This window comes from Trichoderma evansii (genome assembly GCF_050947405.1).
Source record: "Trichoderma evansii strain SZMC 28006 chromosome Unknown GGI43scaffold_2, whole genome shotgun sequence".
NCBI lineage: Eukaryota > Fungi > Ascomycota > Sordariomycetes > Hypocreales > Hypocreaceae > Trichoderma > Trichoderma evansii.
The window spans coordinates 2,244,799-2,264,954 of NW_028145204.1; the positions used below are offsets into that span (position 1 = coordinate 2,244,799).

The following is a 20,156-nucleotide window of genomic DNA, read 5'->3' on the forward strand; positions in this document are numbered from 1 at the left end:
GGGCCAGGAAGACGCCGGGTGGGTTCCCGGAACGGTGGCCGGGGGAGCCGCCGTATGTTGGGCGTGAAGAAGAAACATGTAGAAGTGATTTAGGCCACAATTGTTGTTGCTGTTAATAATGCTAATACTAGTATCAATACGGCGCGCAGAGTGCAATTACTGTACATATTATGCCGACGGCACTGAAGAGAGCGATTTTGGGACTGTGAGGGAAAATTAGGCAGACACCATTGACTTGTGGATACGCAGATTTCCTGTTCGCGATGCCTCTTTGCGCGCATCACCAGATGCCGTCGCATAAACCGCACGGCGGGGTTATGGGCCTACAGAATGGCACAAAGTAGCTCGTGAGAGTCATAGTATACACTTTATGCTTGAAAAAGCTGATGTCACTTCTTTCGTATCCATAGTGCAAAAGCATAATCTACCTACAGTAGGTACCTATGGAGCTTACACTCGTTCTATAAGCGTGGCGTTGAACAGAATTTACGCCAGTTCAGGATCCAACCATATGCTATTCCAACTCCCTCCTTTCTCCCCCAAAATCTTCCCCTTTTCTCTCCTCCTTCTCTTTTATGATGCCCGCTGTAAAATTGCTTACCGCATGGCAGTAAACAGACCATATTGGACGAACTCAGATGCCTTTTTTGGTTGCTCAGTTTTTTACCGAATTGGGTGCCTCGCGTGCTCACCAGCTCAGCAGCCGTCGCTACCAGCGCCATTTTCTACAAACTAAGAGCACGCAAGAGACTGCTACCGCTGCTTAGCAGTGTCTTAGCACTGAGTAGCGCCACTACTAGTAGTGCGCCATTCGCCTGTAAATCCTCTCATTAGCCCCCATAGGAGACCGCGGAAGGCGGTCCGCGCATGGCACGGCCAGGGCGAGCCGACCAGCTGGATACCGTAGGAGGCTTCTTACTGGAGGGAGCTGGAGGGAGGCGAGTAATGTCGAAGAAGCCAAGAAGCGCGCCTCGTAACGCAGAAAAAGTATGGTATACGACTACAACTACTAGTATATACCACTACGAAGTATATATGTATATGGCAGCACTAGCGGTTGTGAGATGTGGCCCTGATGCTACCTAGCAGTTTGGCTTTTAAGCTTTGGCGAGTGCTAACCGATGGTTTCTCCCGGTGCTCTGGGTCATTGTATTTTTGCGTGCGTCAATACTGTTGTGAGGCTGGGACCAGGCGTTAATAGTGCCAAGCGCTAATAGTCGAGAGGCTCTGTCTGTATGCATGCACGTAGTCATGTCACCAGCAGCCAGGTGTGTGTCGTGCCGCTGCGACGCAAGCCAGTAATGACGGCATCTACTATCATCGACGCACTGAAGGTTCGTAGAGCCGCTGCAACGATGTATGTATGACGTTGCACCGGCAGCTTCACACGCCGAGCTCTGCGCCCATCAACATGTTCGCAAGCGGCAGGCTGTCGTGTGGAGTGGCAGACGCGCTCATCCGCTGCCATGTCGGAAACAGCCTTGGCAGCGCCGATCCTGGAGTGCGAAACGCGCCTTGGTTGACGTGCATTGACGTCCAACACCTAGTTTCGTCGTAGAAGTGCGAGTGCAAGCGTGCATGGAGTATTACGGAGTGGTGCATGCACTATATCCCAGGCTCTTGGGCCGCGGTTTGCCTTCCCCCTTCCGGGATCGCCAGTTACAGCTGGTTGTTAGTCAGGCTTGTGACTGTACCTGTGTATACTCAGTTTCTTGTACAATCACTACGGAGTGTTGTGCTTTTATACACTGCCATGCACATCGGTAGATTAGTGATCTATGGCCATAGGCTGTTCCTGTGCCTGTATCTGCACGCACATTCAGCAGCGATGCGACCTGTAGCAAAATGCGGGAAGTGAGGCCACCCATCCAGACGCGGCAACTGCTTTCTCGCATCTCATCTCAATCGCACATGAAGGTGCATGGCCGCCCCCGCCCAGGCCGGCCAGGGGAGGCTTCGACCGCTAGAACCTAGACCTCGCCCCCGTCAGCCACTAGACAGGCAGGCCTGTTAGCCAGGGTCGGGCCCTGAACGCGCGCCCTGACAGGCCCAAACGCACGCGGCCTACCCACTGTGCTTGGATCCTGCACGAACTAAGATTTGCCGGCGCAGGTACGTACCGGCGACGATGGACTGTACTCCCTCGCAAGACATCGCCCGCCAAATTCTCTTCGCTCCCCCCAAAGCCGGCCCTCGCGAGGCAGGGCAGAAACCCATCGGTTTGTGCCATCCCGGCCCCAACCAAGAACCAACGCACGATACTGCAAGATTGCAACCACCAGACATTATTTTGTCCTCTTAGTACCTCTACATACTACCTCATTTGTACACAACGACAAGCCCCGGAAGCTGTGCGTCCTGGTCTCTGATCGCATCGTATCCCTGGGTCCCTGTCTGTCTAGCTCTTTCTCTGCTACCGCCGCGGTGATGCCTGTCTGCGACTGTCTTGCCCTGTGCCGTGGCTTCGCAAAGTTTTGACCACTCGCCGACTCAACCTCCCGATCGAAGACACAAACAGGAGGGACGCCATCGCATTGACGCCGCAACCTTAACTTGACCTACCTACGATACATGATTTGATTCGACACGACACCGTTCCCCAGATACGATCCAAAGTCACTCAACGCAGAGCGGTACGGGCGAGGCCGACTGTCTGCTCTCTGAACTATTCCTCCATTTTGTCCCTGCATGGCGTCAGTTGGTAAGTACAAACATGCCTCGCTCGCTCTGTCCATGAGTTTCTGCCTTGACTCATCTCTCGGCCTGTTTGGCGCGCATCTGTTGCCACCACCGGTTACATGTCCTCCGCCATTTGTGCCGGATTGCCACGCTGTGGACGCCGTGCCATTTGTTGTCGCGACACGATTCGACTGCCGTCTCCCTACTTCGAGAATTCTCTTTCCATAGCAATTCCCTGTGACTAACAATCTTTTGCCTTTTTTTCAGGAGCGATAGCTTTGAGCAGCACGAGCTCTTCCTTATCATAGCATTGGATGGGCCATGGATGCCGCCGAGCCTCCCCTTGTGGCGGCCCGGCCATCCTATGGAATGCGGTCGAGGCCGTCGACGAAGCGGCGCAAAGTACCACCACTGAAATCATTACAAACTACAGCTCAAGGTGCTGGAACACCAGATGATAATAATGGCAAATTACTGCCCTCTGGAGATATATCGGACGCGAAAGATGCGTCACCGCCAAAACCACCAACCAAGGTTATGCGAAAAGTGTCGACTACTGGCCGACCTATTGTGCCCCTGACCGAGCAGAAATCGCTAGATAGGACACTGTCAAGGGGAAAACGAGATGGAGAATCCGATGGGTGGGATATTGCACCAGACGGCGCTTCTGCCGGCCGCCAAGGTCGCCAGTTCACCGTTGCCAACGTTGGGAACAATGGGAAGCTTTTTCTACGGTATGAAAATGGCCGAGTTTAAAATTATATCGAAACCACATGGCTAACTCTATTATTTCTAGACCTTCTGTCCGGCGTGCAAACAAGAGGTACCCCCAACCGAATTTCACCTTTCCCATAACACCACCTGGAACTGCCGGGCTGGAGGGAGTTTATCCAGACAACCTAGACGAACCGCCTAAATTGACGACGGATCATCACGAAAATCAATTCACCCCGACGCCGAGAACCTCGACTATTCCCCCACAATACGCCCCCGATACTAGCGGCTTTGTATCGACTACACAGCACCGGAGAGCAGTGTCGGATGGTACGATTCGTGACTTTAATTCTCCAACAAGTACCGATGCGGATGGTTACAGAATTGTCATCACAAAGCCGCCTCACGACGATGGCCGGCCCAAAACGGCGGAGAACCCAGCCGATCTGGATATTGGCGGTATTCCGACACTCAATATTAATATCCCATCCTGGAAGCTAGGGACACCACGCTTTTCTATTAGAGGCACCCCGATGCTCAGAGGCTCGTCCTATGCTGCTACTGATGAATACCGATCCGCCAGTCGCTCATCCATGTATCATTCTTCGGAGAGGAGCCTTGGCGGACCGCTCTCCAGCACAAGGCCAAGACCTAGCCATCTCGTTATCCCGAAACTTCGGTTCCCGCGAACCTCACATGCCTCGTCACAAACCTCAATTCGCGTACCACGACCTGTGCCATCTACATACGCATCAGCACATCTTGTCATCAGGCCAGCAATGTATGATGAGCTTACATTCAAGCCCGCTTGTGATGATAAATCAATTGTGCGGTACTCGCCCAACGGATCCGTGACTGCAGCAACACCTTCTCGACTTGTTGCCGAGATCACATCTCCAAGCTTCCTGGACTACGAACTGATCTCGGATTTCTTCTTAACCTACAGATCCTTTCTTGAGCCCCAGATCCTCCTTCAGATGCTCATGGCAAGGCTCGTGTGGGCTTTGGAACGCACCGACGAGATTGGGATGATTGTTCGAGTTCGAACTTTTGTCGCCATGCGGCACTGGATCCTCAACTACTTTGTAGACGACTTTGTCCTGGACTACAATCTGCGACTCCTCTTCTGTATCTTGCTCAACGACTTTGTTGACGAGCTATCCGATAATATGAGCCAGAGCAGAGTTCAGCTCAAGATTTTGGCAGAGCTCAAAAAGTGTTGGCGACGGATATGTGCTCATTATTGGGATGGCCCTGATTTCGACGATGGCCTGGAACCTCTAGTCCCCATTGCACCAGGAGGCATCGCTGGATATAGAGATCCCGACTTGGATCCTTCTTTTTGGGAAATTCAGGGAATGGATCAGCCAAAATGGCGTGCCGTGGCAGGTATCCCGCATGGATTGAGCGATGAGACCAATCCAAGTGAGGCCGTCCCTAAGCCAGCCAGTATCGGAGAATTCATTTTGTTGGACGATCGTCCGGGGACTCCTGAGCACCAGATCATCACCACCACGACACCAGCAAATGGACCGTCTTCACCTGTCAGCATAGCAAGCATGGATATCGTGTCTTGTTCCTTTCCAAGTAAGAATGTGAGGTCCCTGAATCCAAACTCCAGTCAACCTCTGGCAGCTCATCCTGTGTACTCGACGTCTCCTATCCTCCCACCTGGAGCTATTGCTACCACTCCCAAGGCGCTTGCTGGCAAGCGCGTTCGCCCGGCGCAAAGCCACAAGCGCAATAATAGCACCTCTGATTCTTTGAGAGAACATGGCTCAGATCGTTCCTCGTCACATGAGGTCGACTTGCACATGATTCTGCAGTCTGCTGGAAACCTTGTTCGAGGCAACATTCTTCCCCCCGGCCAGCCTTTTGTCGACATCGAAGCTGAAACGCCCACTGGTGACCGCAACAGGCAGACCACCATCTTCCAGCCTGTGTCCCGCCACGCTACCAAAGACCGGATCTTTGGGGGCGCCATGTCGGGATCTGGAATGAAGAAGTTCTTGGGAGGCGTACGACGCGCATTGAACAATCGGGGCCAATGGTCGTCCGGGTCGCACTCTAGTTTGCCCGCTGTCACTTCTCTTAGTGCCCATACCATTGCAATGGACCGATTGCCTGCCGCAACTATTATTGCCCAGAGTGGCCACGGCCCGACCAGCACCAAGCCGCAAGTGAGAATCGATCTCCTTGGGGCTGAAGTGGCTGAAGATTTCAAGAGAGCCATCCGGGAGGAAGAGGAAGCTGCCGAAGCAGAACGATTAGGTGCACCAAGACGGACTCCAGCCGCTGTCCATGGGCCAATGGATTATTCTGCCGCACATATGGAGTCTACCACAGTTGATAATTTGCTTCAGGATCGAGGGCTACGACCCATGAGCGATATGGGCCTTACCAACGGAAGCAAGTCCATTGTGATTATTGACGATACGGTACCAGGTTTACGTGACAGACTGCCAATGACCACTTTCGATCCCAATCCCCCCGTTGTGGGACTATCAGCGGGCCCTTTTCTAACTGTCGGCGGAGATCCAACACCCCCTACAACGCCGCCTGCGCAGCTTCTCGCCGGAACTATACGAAGGTCGTCATATCTTCTCGATCAACTCATCAGCCCGCCATCAGAAGAATCTTTACCTCCTTTCGTACCGGACATGGCAACTTTGGGCCGCACCTATAGCACAGGACCATCGGAAGATGCAAATCGATTCTCTACTTCAACAATGCGCCGCGGTAGTCTGCGGCATCCACCTCTCAGCCGTGGAGCGTTGCAGTTTCATAAGAGGAACCAATCTACAAATACTCAAAAATCAGATTACTCCTTTAGACGCCATGCCTCGTTTGGCAGTCATCTTGAACGACACTCTACTGCTCGAAGTTTTGATGCCACCACAGACTCATCCATGCTTGATAGAGAATATGAAGCTCCTCCCCCTGAGCCTCTCCGTATACTTCGCAGGCGTCCTGGTGGATATCTTAGGGCTGCTGCTAACGTGGGCGGCGTGGATAACCAATCTGGAATGCGGAGATCTCAGTCTGTTGGATCTTTAACAACTTATACCGAATCTGTCCGGAGCTCCTATCTTCTTGGCACTCACCCTGAACAGGACGATGACGAATGTAGCTTTGCTGGAACGGAAGATCACCCTCATGGAAGACAGGAGGTGTTTTCTGTTGGCCAGCTAACCGAGAAGCCTCCCAAGCGACAATTGTCTCTGTTTAGTACACACTCGTCCAAGCCCATTATGCGTCCCTCGTTTGAGATAGAAGCTCGGAAATTGGCGCAGATACCTGATGAGGATGACGGTGGCATTGAGTCTGCACTGTTAAAGCTTGAGGGCAGATATCAACCGAAGCCAAAATCATTGGAGCGGCTTAACCAAAGGGCTCTAATAGACGCACAAGAATTTGGTGGAAAGGTGACGGCAGATTCCTATATCAGCCAGGATGAAAGCCAACACAGTGAAACAAGTGGCATGGATAACGAGTATTACCAGTCACAAGGTCAAGAATTCTCTGACGACAAAGGAAAGCAGCCACTTGAATTTGAGTATAACCGGAATACCATAACGACCCGGAGCAGGGCAGCTACCCTTGAAGCGCGCTCGTTCTTGAGCGGTGACTCGGACGAGTCATATTGCTCCATACCTCTACTTGAACGGGGCTTAACAGATGATGGTCGGAGCGTAAGGGGAGCCTCAGAGTGGACTGACCGGTCTGTTCTTCGAGGCTCATCAGACGATGACGCTGTGGCTTCGGATATCCCCATAGCTCTGCACATCTCTAAGCCACCTCTTTCTTATGACTTTATCGAAAAGACAGATAGTATTGAGATGATTGGACCTGGCACGACAGCTCCTGCGCCAGCTGATGACCGAACTTTCCTGGAAGACGCTAGCATTGGTGGCTCAGATCTTTCTTCCGAGCTTACTCCCTCTGAGGATGAAGATGCGGGTGTTCTTGACAGAAGAAGGGGCAATTTTTCTGTATCATCCCAACCACACCCGTTCGGAGATCCTATTGCCACGCCTCGATCAGATTCCTCTTCTGCCCCCATGACGCTCGCTCAGGCTTTAGCGATGAGTCCAATAATAATGAGTCCAATCATGATGAACGCGGAGAGAACTCTCGATCCGGATCAAATTTGGATCAGCAAACCCCTTCCTCTTACTCCAGATAAATTCCAACAACCTTCTTATGTGGCTGAACCTAAGCTTGTTCATGAGATACCGCGAGCTACTACCGACACTCTTCATTCGACACCTCAGACAGAAGTGCCCAATACTCTCAAATATTCAATTCACTTGCCATTCATTCTGGCGTTTGACTCTGATACCTTGGCTCAGCAATTCACTCTTATAGAGAAAGATGCCCTGAACGATATTGACTGGAGAGAGCTCATTGATATGAACTGGAAAAACGCAACCAGCAATGATTCTCGCTCGTGGGTTGACTTTTTGAGAAAGACTAATGCTCATGGGGTTGAGGTTGTCATTGCTCGATTCAATATTATGGTCAAGTGGGCCATTTCTGAGATTGTTCTAACTCAGCACATCGAAGAGAGAGCCCGATGCATCATCAAGCTCATTCATATAGCAGCGCATTGTCGGCAATATCGCAATTTCGCTACTTTGGCGCAGCTCACCATCGCCTTGTCCAGTGCTGAGGTCTCCCGCCTGTCCAAGACTTGGGATCTTGTTCCAGCTAAAGACCTGAAGACGCTGAGCGAGATGGAGGCTCTTGTTACACCTTCGCGTAACTTTTACAGTCTCCGAGCAGAAATGGAGAGCGGCTCTGATGGAGGATGCATTCCGTTCGTTGGCATCTATACGCATGACCTTCTCTATAATGCACAGCGCGCTTCTGAAATAGCTAGCTCACCGACTACTCCTCCCCTGGTCAACTTTGAGCGATGTCGCATAGGGGCAGCCGTGGTCAAGACAATGCTGCGCCTATTGGAAGCTAGCACTCGGTACACTTTCCAGCCAATTGAGGGCATAACAGAGCGATGCCTCTGGATGGGCGCATTAAGCGACGAAGAAATCCAACGACGGTCTAAAATATTGGAATAGGCGAAGCCCTTTGATTTCCCAAGTTCTTCAAATTAATTATCTCTTCTTTCGAACTTGATACCACGGATTTTTACCATATAACACAAGCAGGCCACACTCTCAACTGCAACTCAACTTCTCACCATACACACAATACTTTCAATGTTTTTTATGCACCCCTTTGTCTTTTGTCAGCTCTGGTATAGAGATTATACGACAACGCATTTGATCGGGAACTTTACAAGACTTCTCATTTGTCATAGCAGCAATAGTCTGCAGAACAAGAAGAGAGAGAAAAGTGGATTACTACCAAAACTATAATAGCGTGGCATAATTCTCTTCGCTGCCTTTCATCTACCTATCTTTCTATTTGTTTTATTCTTGTCTATATAAGAGGCATTCGCAAAGGTCGATACCACATGACGCGCTTCAAAACCGGATACACGGCCAGCACCGCTGTAACCATAACTATTTCTACCACTTTTGTCCAATATTGGCTACTACACTTTGAGCAAGACTCTATTTCCTTTACTCTGTTGACCAGGCTGTTAATTTCTCATCTGTTGTTTTCTTATTAATCCTTTTCTTTTTGTTTCAGTTTTCATCTTCTTGCATGATGGCTTCTCTCTCTTTTTTTCTTTTTTTTTTTTTTAAGGCGTGGGAGTAACAAGAAGGACATAACAAATAGGAAGGGGGAAACTTTAGATACCAATCAATACTGGAGGGCATTGTGGATAAATTTGGGATGATTAGCGTATAGGGACATATATTTACAGCTTTTTGTTTGAAAGATGAAGTATATATACATTGACACTCGGCTTAAGATCGGGTTGCATATAGAATATAAAGAAATTCTCTGTTACATCTTTCATGAACGGCAAGCTTATTGTAACTTGAGCTGTTTGTCAAATATAACATGATCTACTCATTGCACTTAAAAACTTATAGTAGACATTACAGGGCGCAGGATAAAATTAAAGGTGGATATCTTTAAAGTCTTTTTTTCTTTCACTACTGGTTGGCTGTTTTAAAAAAGGCTTCCCTATATGCCACTGCAAAGAAATCAGGGACCTTGAGCGAGGTAACGATCAAGTCCACCCCAGCGGCCGCACAGGGCTTTCCCTCTTCCTCCTCCCTTTCTGATGAAAGAAGGAAGAGTATCTTTCCCTCATCAGTGCTGCGCACTCAAACCCAAATTCCGAGATTTTTCCACCGTTGCACAACAAGCTTGCCAAAAACCCGCCTCCATTTTTTATATTACCACCCCGAAGAATAAGCTCCCGTTGCTTGTTCTCCTTGTCCAGACGCTGCTTCAACTGCCTCGGCGACTCCAGACTTTTCCTACCACTGGCTCTCCTTGGGGGCAGACTCAGCGGCCCACTCCTGGGTGCCAGCGGCAGCCCAGTCCTGAGTAGGGGCAGCACCAGCACCGTCCCAGCCGGCAGCGGCGTTGGCACCAGCGAAGCCGGGAGCGGGAGCATCCCAGTCACCACCAGCAGCGGGGAAGGCAGACTCGACGGCAACGGGAGCCTCCTCCTCAGCGCCGGTGAGGAGCTTCTCCTCCTCAACCTTCTCCTCGGCCTCAGCCTCGGGGTCACGGTCTGTTTTTGTCATTAGCTTGAGCTCAAGTCAAAGGGAAATTTCAATTTTCAAACGTACAGAAGTACAGATCAACCATGACGTCCCAGGGGGTCTCGCGGTTGAAGATGGTTCCACGGAGGCGGAGGACCTCACGGGCAAGGAGCCACCAGATGGTACCAATGGCGTGGCGACCCTTGTTGTTGGTAGGGATGGCAACGTCGACGTACTCGGTGGGGGAGTCGGTGTCGCAGAGGGCAATGACGGGGATGTTGACGTAGCTGGCCTCCTTGATAGCCTGGGCGTCGGTGCGAGGGTCGGTGACGATGATCAGGCGGGGCTCCTTGAAAGAGCGGGTGATGTAGTTGGTGAAGCTACCGGGGGTGAAACGTCCAGCAATGGGGGAGGCACCAGTGTGGCTGGCGAACTTGAGGACGGCACGCTGACCGTAGGGACGGGCAGAGATAACGCAAATGTCGGCGGGGTTCTCGATGGCGGCGATGATACGGGCAGCGAGGACAATCTTCTCCCTGTGAGTTGTGACAAGCCGTGTTAGTGACAAGCTCCAATTGCTCCAATTCTCCCTCGTTTTCTGTAGCTCTTTTCTCGCTTCCTCCTTTATCTTCCATCGCGAATAAAAACGCACCAGGTCTTGCCAACGTTGATGACGTTCACACCATCGACACGGGTCTTCCACAGGTAGGACTCCATGTGCACCTGAAGGTTCTTGGAACCGAGGTGGCACTGGGCCGCCAGGAGCATCTCGATGTCCTGGCTGGTGGCATTGAAAATGGACGGCAGGTTAGCGGGAGCCATCTTGACTTGAATTCTTCCTTCGGTGGTGGGGAGAAAGTTTGTCGTTGAAGGAGGAAAGAATTCGGCGATGGGGGGGTCGACGAGTTTCGTGCAAAGTTTCGCAAAAGTTCGCGAGGGCAAGCGGACCTTGAATTTTTCCCCAAAAATGTGTGCGCTGCAGCCCTGAGGGAGCTAATCCTGAATGGGCTAGCTGATTTTCGCTCGTCTCGAGGTACCGAAGAGGGTCTTGAAATTTCACGTGAGTTGATGACTAAGGATATGTTTGCAGAGGTGGGGCGTTTTCTGTTGAGTAGTCAGCAAGATTGATATCGGGAAGGGAAATTTTGAATGGCGCCGTCGAGGTGGGTTGATAGCACTTCATCCCGCAGAAGAGAAGATCAGCTGCCGGAGCAACAATGCCGCCCAGAATAGATTTGTTACAGCGACTAGGCACAGTCAATTGTATGGTGTCCATCTTTCAAACCGTCTTTCTCCCAAAAAGAGAAGATGGTTCCGGAGTTGTTAATGGGATATATCGCTAATTGAGCTTGTTAGTGTGCCTACGACCTTCAACAACACCGGCAACACAGGCCTTCCTGCCCATCGTTCAAAAGGCCAATCTCTCTCTGCGAGAAAGGAAGAAGAAACAGAAGCAGGATCCGTATAAGTGGGCACAGGCACAGCAGCGCAAAGCTGCCAACCTCAAGAGACAGGACGAGCTCTTGCAGAAGCGAGACGAAGAATGGGGTGATCCTGTACGAGGCAGACTGACGCCGTTCCTCGAGTCTCTCGACTCAGCTGGCCAGAATTCAGTGACCACTGTGCCCCGAGACGCCAGCGGAAATGCTCTTGAGGAGCCGAGAGAGCTGCCCACGACGCCTGGCCTGCGCAACCATTTCCTTACCGATGCGGAGCTCGAAGATGCCGTCAAGCACGCTTATGCCCTGACGAAACCCATGGTTGGGGTTGTGGAATCACAGATGGACCCTACCACGGAGGGGGAGAGAAGACAAGCACACAACCAGAAGCACCAGAAAGCCGTCGAGGCGCTGAAGCGGATCACAGCCCTGAGCAACGGCAGCGCACGGGACCGATTCCATGCCAACGTCAGACGCATCGTTGATGAGTTTGGACGCCACAACACAGACAAGGTTCTCAAGCCCAAGCCGCAATCCATTACACCAAACACCACGCCGATGCCTGATCGTGCTGGACCGGATACCGGCAGCTCAGAGGTGCAGATTGCTATTCTGACCGCCAAGATCAGATCGGTGTCAGAGGCACTGGCAATCAACCGAGGATACAAGGATGTGCACAACAAGAGAAACTTGAGACTGCTTGTGCACCGACGCCAGAAGTTGTTGCAGTATATGGAGCGAAAGGAGAGGGGTAGCGAGAGATGGACAAATATGCTTGAGAAGCTAGGTCTCACACCAGCGACATGGAAGGGACAAATCGATCTGTGAGGGGGGAGGAGAAGTTAAAAGACGAGACGAAAAAATAAAATGCTGTAGGATAGTTAAAGCATCTGTATATGTATAGTAGAGCCCGTTAGAGGATGCGTGATTGCCCACGTCAATCGTTCGCCTCTTCCATATGCGCCTAATCTGAATGAACCCTTCCCGTGCAATTGATACGAAACGAAAAATAAGAAAAAAACAGCCAACATTATACTACACTCGCACGCTGCTCAAGACAAGTACATTATTAGTCCAAGCGCCGCTTAGAAAACGCTGATAAAGTTTCCAATGCGATCTTTCTGATTCTGGGCTATACACTCAGCAATCCACGTTATGTTGCGGATTTCCTATATTTGGCTAGTATCATTATCGCTTTTCAAAATGAGATTAAGAGAAGATCACGTACTTGCTCTCTAAGCTTCACCCACGCATAGACGATGGCATAGGTAAATTGTCGCGTAAATGCATCTTTGGAAATCTCCATCTCCTTCTGGTAAAACATGTCTTCCAAGCTCTTGCCATCGCTGGAACCACCGCCCATATTGCCGGGGCCACCAGAGCCACCCAGGGACACAGCATCAAAGAAGGTCTTGTAATCATGAACACCATCAACGGCAAGACGCACGCCCTCAACATCATCTGCTCGAGAGAGCATCAAGGTTCCCTCGGGGTACAGCTTTCCAAAGGTAGGGTACAGCTTGTTGCGGTCTGCCTTGGTCAATTCGGTGCCGAAAGAGTTCAGGGTGATGTTGATGGCTCGGCGGTCTGCCTCAAACTCAAGGATGTTAGACATGACCTCAGCAGTAGGGGTACCAGCCATCTCGGAGTGGGTGTTGACAAAATTGTAAAAGTCTTCAAGGTAGTTCTTGTAGAGGGTGTTTCGGACGATTTCGATGTTGAGCTCATCCAAATCTTGGTGGCTGAGACTCCCCTTGAAGTATGGGGCGAGCGGAGTCTCGATCAACACGCTGTTGTAGAGCTCTTCAACATTAGTTGCGACACACAGCACAGGCATGGTCTCAAACCATCCCAGTGGGTGGCATCTCTCCAGGAGCTCTCGGGTATCTCGTTCGTGCAAGGTGCCGGTGATCAGCAGGGCGACGTTATCGATCATGTAGCCGTACGTCACGTAATCCATGAATTGAGCCAAGGCACCCGTAGCATTAGCGCGAACATATCGGAATTCTGAGATGAGCTTGTCTGTCGTCTTTGAAGCAAGCGCAGATGTTGATGGGTTTGGAGGAAGGGATGCAAGGAAGTCGCCGTAAGCAGGACCAAGCTGCAGCTTCAGGTCTGAGAACGTTAGCGATAGGAAGCTATCTAACACGAGCTCATACATACCATCGATGGTCTCGCATTGTGTCAGGTTGTTGTAAGCTGGAGTCGTTAGAAGGCTGTTGCGATAACCGCGAACAATGCCCTCGATATAGCTGCAAACCCCCCGTCAATAAAGCTAAACAGCGAGGCGTCCCAACCAAAACTCACCCATTGTTCACGTTGAATAGAAGGCCTTCCATCTTTTTTTGCTTCGTATATGCTCTGAGGTACGTAAGGCGGACAAAATTGATAGTCAAACGAGCGGTGACGCACGACAGCGGCGATGTTATAGGAGCTGGCTCGGCTTGTCCCGAAGTTCTTTATTTCTCGGAACTACTTCTGCATGGCCGGCGAGCGAGACGCAATCGCAGTGACACAGCTTCGCACGTGAGTGGTCCAGAAGCGTTCCGGAATTTCTGTAGCGCCGACGCCCGGCGGCCCATCCCACTTAGAGGCATTAGCACCAATGCAAAGCCAAAAAAATTTGAGTGGAGACTAAAGCTTCAACTGAAAAATTTCCCAAACTCACTTTTTATTCGGCCTCTTCCCTGAATCCTCACGCACACAACTCTCTCAATTGGGATTTGGGAAGAAGAAGGAACTCCATTAGACAAGCGCCGGAGTCCCAGAGGGAGATTCAATTATTCACCATGTCTCTCTTCGTTCTTGCAGAGACGCCTGCAGGGTCAGTTTTTTCGAAACCTCTAGCTATTCCTCGCCATGATCGAAGATCGCGTGTATTTGGACTTGTACTGACAGAATTGCAGCTATGGCCTGTTGAAGGCGAGCGATAAGAAGATGCTCAAGAATGCCGACCTCGCTGCTGAGCTGGGAAAGCCAGAGCGCTTGATTGAGATGTAAGATTTTCTCTCGACATACCCAGCCTCGACGATAAATTTTTCTTTGTTCCTTTTTTCCATGCTAACGAATGGTCGCATACAGGCTGAAGCTCAAGAAGTTCGTCAAGTTCGACAGTGCCGCCATGGCTCTTGAAGAGGCCGCCGCCGTCAGCCAGGGTCAAATTCCTCCTCTGTTGACCTCACTGTTGGAGGATTTGCAGGCTGAGAAGAAGGCTTCCTTGGCCGTTGCCGATTTGAAGCTGGGCACTGCCATTTCCAACCTGCCTGGCCTCAATGTCACCCCGGTGGCTGGCTCCGACACCATGGACCTTTTCCGTGCCGTTCGCGAACACGTTTCGTCCCTCATTCCCGGTCTCGACCAGGACGTCCTTGACCGTATGACCCTTGGTCTGTCGCACTCAATGTCTCGACACAAGCTCAAATTCTCGGCCGACAAGGTCGATTCGATGATTATCCAGGCCATCAAGATGCTCGACGATATTGACAAGGAGCTCAACGTTTACGCTATGAGAGCAAAGGAATGGTACGGATGGCACTTCCCCGAGATGGCCAAGATCCTCAATGACAACTTGGCCTACGCCCGTGTCGTTCGATTTGTCGGCATGCGAGACAACTTCAAGGATGCCGACCTTTCTGAGATCCTCCCTGAAGACGTCGAGGCCTCATTGAAGGCTTCTGCCGAACTCTCCATGGGTGTTGAGATTACTGAGGATGATTTGAAGAACGCCGTTGAGCTTGCGGACCAGGTTATTAAGTTTACCGAGTACCGAGCTCAGCTCACATCTTACCTGGAGAGCCGAATGCGCGCCATTGCTCCCAACCTGACTGCCCTTGTTGGCTACCTCGTCGGCGCCAGACTCATCTCTCACGCCGGTTCCGTTCTCAGCCTGGCCAAGGCTCCCGGTTCCACCATCCAGATTCTCGGTGCCGAGAAGGCCCTCTTCCGAGCTCTCAAGACTAAGAAGGATACCCCCAAGTACGGTATCATGTACCACTCTTCCCTCGTTGGCCAGGCTACTGGCAAGAACAAGGGTAAGATTGCCCGTATGCTGTCCGCCAAGGTCGCCCTTGGTCTCCGTGTGGACGCCCTCGGCGATGACGAGGAGGAGGATGACGAGCAGCGTGCTGCCCTTGGTCTCACCAACCGAATCAAGCTTGAGAACTACCTCCGCAGGCTCGAGGGCAAGGCTGCCCTGCCCAAGGGTACCAACGTCACTCCCTCTGGAGAAATTGTTACTGCTGGACAGTTCAGCTTGAAGGAGACCGGCCGATATGCTGTTGATGCTGACGGTGTGGTCGACCACGACATGGCTGACGCAGATGCCGAGCCCGCCACAAAGAGCAAGAAGTCCAAGAAGCCTAAGATCGAGGTCGTTGAGGAGAAGGACGTCGATATGGAAGACGCTCCTGAAGACTCCGATGACGACTCCGATGAGGTCTCAGTCAAGAAGCTCTCAGAAAAGGAGTACGAGCGCCTGGCCGACCTCTCTGGCATCTCCGTCAAGAAGTTCAAGCGAAAGTACGAGCGCGGCGACATCCAGCTCGGCGAAGACGGCAACCCCAAAGTTCTCAGCAAGAAGGAGCTAAAGAAGCTGCGCAAGGCCGAGGACGAGGAGCCTGAAGCTTCACCAGAGAAGAAGAAGAAGCGAAAGGCCGATGACGGTGAGGCCGAGTCCAAGAAGGAGAAGAAGTCCAAGAAGAAGCGTGATTAGAAGAAGCGTGAATCTCTCGGTGCTTAGAGTTCTTCGAAGAAATGCCGACTCTTTTAAATGAGCTGTTATTTATATGCGATATATATATAACGTCACTAAGGAACTGGCATCATCTATCGGAGATATAAGAGACAAAAAAATCTAAGACGACGAAAAAAAATCTAGAGAGGGAAAGCATTAAAAAAAAGCGCAATAATTTCTTCCGCTGTCTCTGCGAAGTAGGTCAAAAAAAAAGAAGACCCGCATCGGCTTGGATGGGCTCATGATATAACCGATGAGGTGGTCATGTAGATATGTGATACCTGAGATTTCTTTTTTGAGAGGCTTCCGGGCTATCTGTCACTGTTAATATGGCTGGCGTTGGGGGAGGGAAACAAATCTTTTCTGGCACAGGCGTAGTTTGGTCTTTGTTTGCTACAACTGTCTGTTTATTTTTTCTTTATTTTTCTTTTTATTTAAACCAAGCTGTCGCCATGGGTGTCTAGCAGAAGGGAGGAACTGAAGATAGGCATGGAAATATTATTTCCAGGGACTTGCTATCTAGGTCTCCAATCAAAAAATGTTCTTGATCAATAATAATGAAATTTCAATAGATACATGATGATATGTGACATCCATCTAAATTTCTATTGAGACATGCCAAAAAGAAGTGAAGAGAAGCAACACACAACGAATATACCATTCAATCTCAATTAAAACTGCCATTAACTACTAATATTTTGCCAGTCTTCCTTCACTCTCCTCAGGGTATCTTGGGTATCATACAAGCCAAATAACCATCCTTCTCATCCCAAGATCCACATCCAATCCCATATGGTATCATAACGAGCGTAAAAAGAAACATATCAAACCTGTAGCAATCAAAGTGTTGTGCAGGCAGCGGGTATAAACAATTAAATCGAAAGCAATAAATCGAGCTGCGATGTCGAAGACGCAAGGTGAGGCAAACGTTTTGTGGGGGGTTGCGACGTGGAAAAAGTCATAGGCGTTATTGAAAACGATGGAACACATGGGGATGTCGCTTCTCGAAATCAAGTAGACCACGCTAAACCACCAAAGCCACCTCAAGAGTCAGCAGCAAGCCTTCATGCGAGGCACGACACTAGAAATTTTCCACGACGCGAGCGTTCATGGCTTGTTGGAAGTCCTGACCTCCAAAATCGTGAGTATTGGCGGCGGTGCTGGTGCTACCTTCGCCGGGTTGGGCGAGATCGCCCAGCGCAGCATTCATGGTAGCTGCGTTGAGGGGCTGGCTGTTGCCAGGCAAAAAGATGACTTTGCTGTTGGCAGACTTGGCCATTGCCTGCATAGCTTCGAGGTAACGGATCTGCATGGCTGGCGCAGAACTCAAGATATCGGCGGCTTGGCGCATAAGCTTGGCGGATTCGACCTGAAGAAAGTGTCATTGTTAGTCACTCTTATGTAACACTTTTCACGCATGTTGAAGGCAAAAGCCGCTATTGGGAGAAAGATGGCAAAAATAGCCAAATGACAAGATTGTAGTTCTTACCTCAGCCTTGGCAGCGATGATCTTGCTTTCACCGATTCGCTTGCTTTGGGCAGCCATTGAAAGCGAGTCTTGCAAGTCTTGGCTGAAGATAATATCCTTGATAAGCATGCTCTCAACTTGGACACCCCAGCCAGCAGCAACATCCTCAATGATTTCTCCAATAGACTGTGCAATCTCCTCGCGGCGCTCAATCACGTCTTGAAGGACACGGGCACCAACAACGTGGCGAAGGGTGGTCTGGGTACGCTCAATAAGAGCTTGGCGGACGTTGGAAATACCAAAAGCGGCCTTGTGAGGAGACACAATGTGATAGTAGATGACGGAGGTCAAGCGCAAAGTAACGTTGTCCTTGGTCATGCAAGTTTGCTCAGGCACCTCTGCAATCTGGATCTTGACATCGACCTGGATGAGCCTCTCGCTGAGGGGGTTGACCTTAACCAAACCGGGATCGACTGCCTTGTAGAAACGACCGAACTTGGTGACGAGACCGACTTGACCTTGGTTGACGTGCTTGTAAGGGTTGGGACAGATAATGCAGCAAGGAACAGCGCCCATAGTTCCAATGCATGCGCCCAGAGTGTTGACTATGAAAAAGAGAAAAGTCAGAATCAATAAACAAAAGTGTAGAACACAAAAATGTAAACAGAAGTGAGTTGCGACATACTCATGCTGCCATACCAGCCCTTGGGGTTGGCCTCGCTTCCTACAACAGCGGCATAGCTCTTCTGAAGATCATCTCCTGTAGGCGGCGCAACTGTCATCTTGTTCTGGGGCTGAAAGCCGGGAGCTGAGTGGCCATCAGTGTCAGCAGCCTTGGAAGTACTGCCGTTGGCGCCGTTGACAGCAGACATGATGGCGGTGTTGGTGTTTTGAGGTGGCGATACAAAAGCCGCGTGGTGATTGGGGGAAAAGAGAATAAAAGTTGGCAGAAGAGATGAAAAATGAACAAATCAATGCTGCGCAAGTGCTATCCAGCGGGTGGGAGTGAAGGGGAAGACGAGCTTTTGGAAGGGATGCTGAGCTGATCTTATATAGCACCACCACTACTGGGCAGGTCTGTGTACTGTTTACTAGGTCGAGCTTGTGTGGTGTGGTGGCATTCCAGGTTCAAGAGAAAGCAGGAGCACCCAGGAGCGGAGCTGGGAGTTGGGGTAGTCTCATGGGAGAGACAGAAGGTGCGAAGAATGAAGAAAGTACTCTGTACAAGCTAAGCTCGTTGAAACAGCAGCCCTCGGAAAAGCATTTGACAATGAAAATGGCTTGCTTATCCGAATACGTACTTTGGCATAGGTACGTTCTATGGGCAATATCCCGGTACTTGGACTCCCAAAAAGAGCCATGCGTATCGTAGTCCATACTGTACATGCTGCCTCCAACTTACAGCAGGGCGAACCTCAAAGGGATACTGCAAGGTAAGTACACAGCCTCAGCACCGTCATCACATCACCTGGCCAGCTCTCACCGGTGCCTCGCTATCTGTCTTTTCCTTTGCTTCTCCTCTTTTGATCTGCTCCAAGCATGCAAGTACTGGCTACCTGGCACAACCGCTCTTCGAAATGAGGAAACAGCCGATCAAACCCTGTCGAAATCGTTCCGCCGATGCGCGTGTGCGGGTGGAGCAGCCACCACTCGGCACCTCAGCGCCGTGCGGGGAGGCATAACGCAGCGGCCTGAAGGGTCCAAAGCTCTGCTGTATTTGCAATTCTGTCTGCAGCTGCACTGCTAGCGCTGCGCTGCAGCACACCCTCTTGCAGCTTGCCTCTTTGGGTACAACGCTGCGCTCCTTTGCGCTTCGCTTCGGTTATAGCTGCTCGAATGGTGTGACGTGATGGACTCGTTCCGGTCGGTTTCAACGGGTCTCGCCAGCGACAAGCACGGAGATGCAGCCAAAATCACGGCGTGCGACACGTCTTGTTTCGAAACCTCCACTAGGCGATGACATTGTTTCCTTCTCCGCGCTGCCTCGGTTGTGGGGGGGTTTTCTTTTCTCTTCTTTTCACGAGAGCGCCATTTGTGTTCATCAACAATAGTGCTAGCAGTGCTATTCATAGAAGCTGAATTGAGACTATTACCCGGCACAGCACTGTGTACAGAAATGGGTAGTCGCTAGAACAGACAGCCATATGGTCAGCTTATGACGATGGTCCGAACCAACGATAATTCCAAAGCGAGCGAGTATAACAGGATATCCATATCCTTCCTTAGTCGGCTCCCCAGCAAGCAAGACCGGTAGCTTGATCGCCCTAATTCCCGCCACCCACCTTTTTCTTCCAGGCAAACGCCTCGCCGAAATCGAAGCCCCATCCATTCAATCGGAATAAGCCCCAAGTCCTTCCATTGGAGCAGGTCCAACAAGCTTCACCCAGCACGGAGGAGCCAGGATCCGGGTCACGGACTACTGCGCCATCGAGCCGAATTACCCTAGACCAGGGCCTGGACGTCATGAAAGCCTCACTTTTAAATCCTTTTCGATG

The 20,156-nt window shown here is 50.8% G+C and overlaps 6 protein-coding genes across 6 annotated transcripts; 3 read left to right on the forward strand and 3 right to left on the reverse strand.

The window, feature by feature from the left end:
- Positions 1-2,685: 2,685 nt before the first annotated feature.
- On the forward strand, positions 2,686-8,670 carry GGI43DRAFT_163192 (mitotic regulator LTE1). The gene is made up of 2 exons (XM_083199576.1): positions 2,686-3,413; positions 3,476-8,670. Exons 1-2 carry the CDS (start codon positions 3,001-3,003, stop codon positions 8,469-8,471), a joined length of 5,409 nt encoding a protein of 1,802 aa, XP_083065244.1. The 5' UTR covers positions 2,686-3,000; the 3' UTR covers positions 8,472-8,670.
- A 739-nt stretch (positions 8,671-9,409) lies between these two features.
- GGI43DRAFT_163088 (40S ribosomal protein uS2) lies at positions 9,410-10,969 on the reverse strand. The gene is made up of 3 exons (XM_083199574.1): positions 10,675-10,969; positions 10,110-10,558; positions 9,410-10,051 (listed from the first exon to the last, which is right to left on the reverse strand). Exons 1-3 carry the CDS (start codon positions 10,842-10,844, stop codon positions 9,792-9,794), a joined length of 879 nt encoding a protein of 292 aa, XP_083065245.1. The 5' UTR covers positions 10,845-10,969; the 3' UTR covers positions 9,410-9,791.
- GGI43DRAFT_163126 (mitochondrial 37S ribosomal protein uS15m) lies at positions 10,949-12,474 on the forward strand. Its single transcript, XM_083199575.1, has 2 exons — positions 10,949-11,285; positions 11,379-12,474. The coding sequence occupies exons 1-2, from the start codon at positions 11,240-11,242 to the stop codon at positions 12,287-12,289; spliced, it is 957 nt and encodes a 318-aa protein (XP_083065246.1). The 5' UTR covers positions 10,949-11,239; the 3' UTR covers positions 12,290-12,474.
- A 72-nt stretch (positions 12,475-12,546) lies between these two features.
- On the reverse strand, positions 12,547-13,800 carry GGI43DRAFT_379786 (H(+)-transporting V0 sector ATPase subunit d; the record flags this gene model as incomplete). The annotated part of the gene is made up of 4 exons (XM_083202894.1): positions 12,547-12,630; positions 12,690-13,576; positions 13,625-13,713; positions 13,769-13,800. The coding sequence occupies 4 exons, from the start codon at positions 13,798-13,800 to the stop codon at positions 12,547-12,549; spliced, it is 1,092 nt and encodes a 363-aa protein (XP_083065247.1).
- Positions 13,801-14,398: 598 nt separating this feature from the next.
- GGI43DRAFT_420503 (RNA-processing protein NOP58) lies at positions 14,399-16,172 on the forward strand (the record flags this gene model as incomplete). The annotated part of the gene is made up of 2 exons (XM_083207825.1): positions 14,399-14,457; positions 14,543-16,172. 2 exons carry the CDS (start codon positions 14,399-14,401, stop codon positions 16,170-16,172), a joined length of 1,689 nt encoding a protein of 562 aa, XP_083065248.1.
- A 1,102-nt stretch (positions 16,173-17,274) lies between these two features.
- Positions 17,275-18,533, reverse strand: GGI43DRAFT_379788 (slipin family protein; the record flags this gene model as incomplete). Its single annotated transcript, XM_083202895.1, has 3 exons — positions 17,275-17,562; positions 17,683-18,266; positions 18,347-18,533. 3 exons carry the CDS (start codon positions 18,531-18,533, stop codon positions 17,275-17,277), a joined length of 1,059 nt encoding a protein of 352 aa, XP_083065249.1.
- Positions 18,534-20,156: the final 1,623 nt, after the last annotated feature.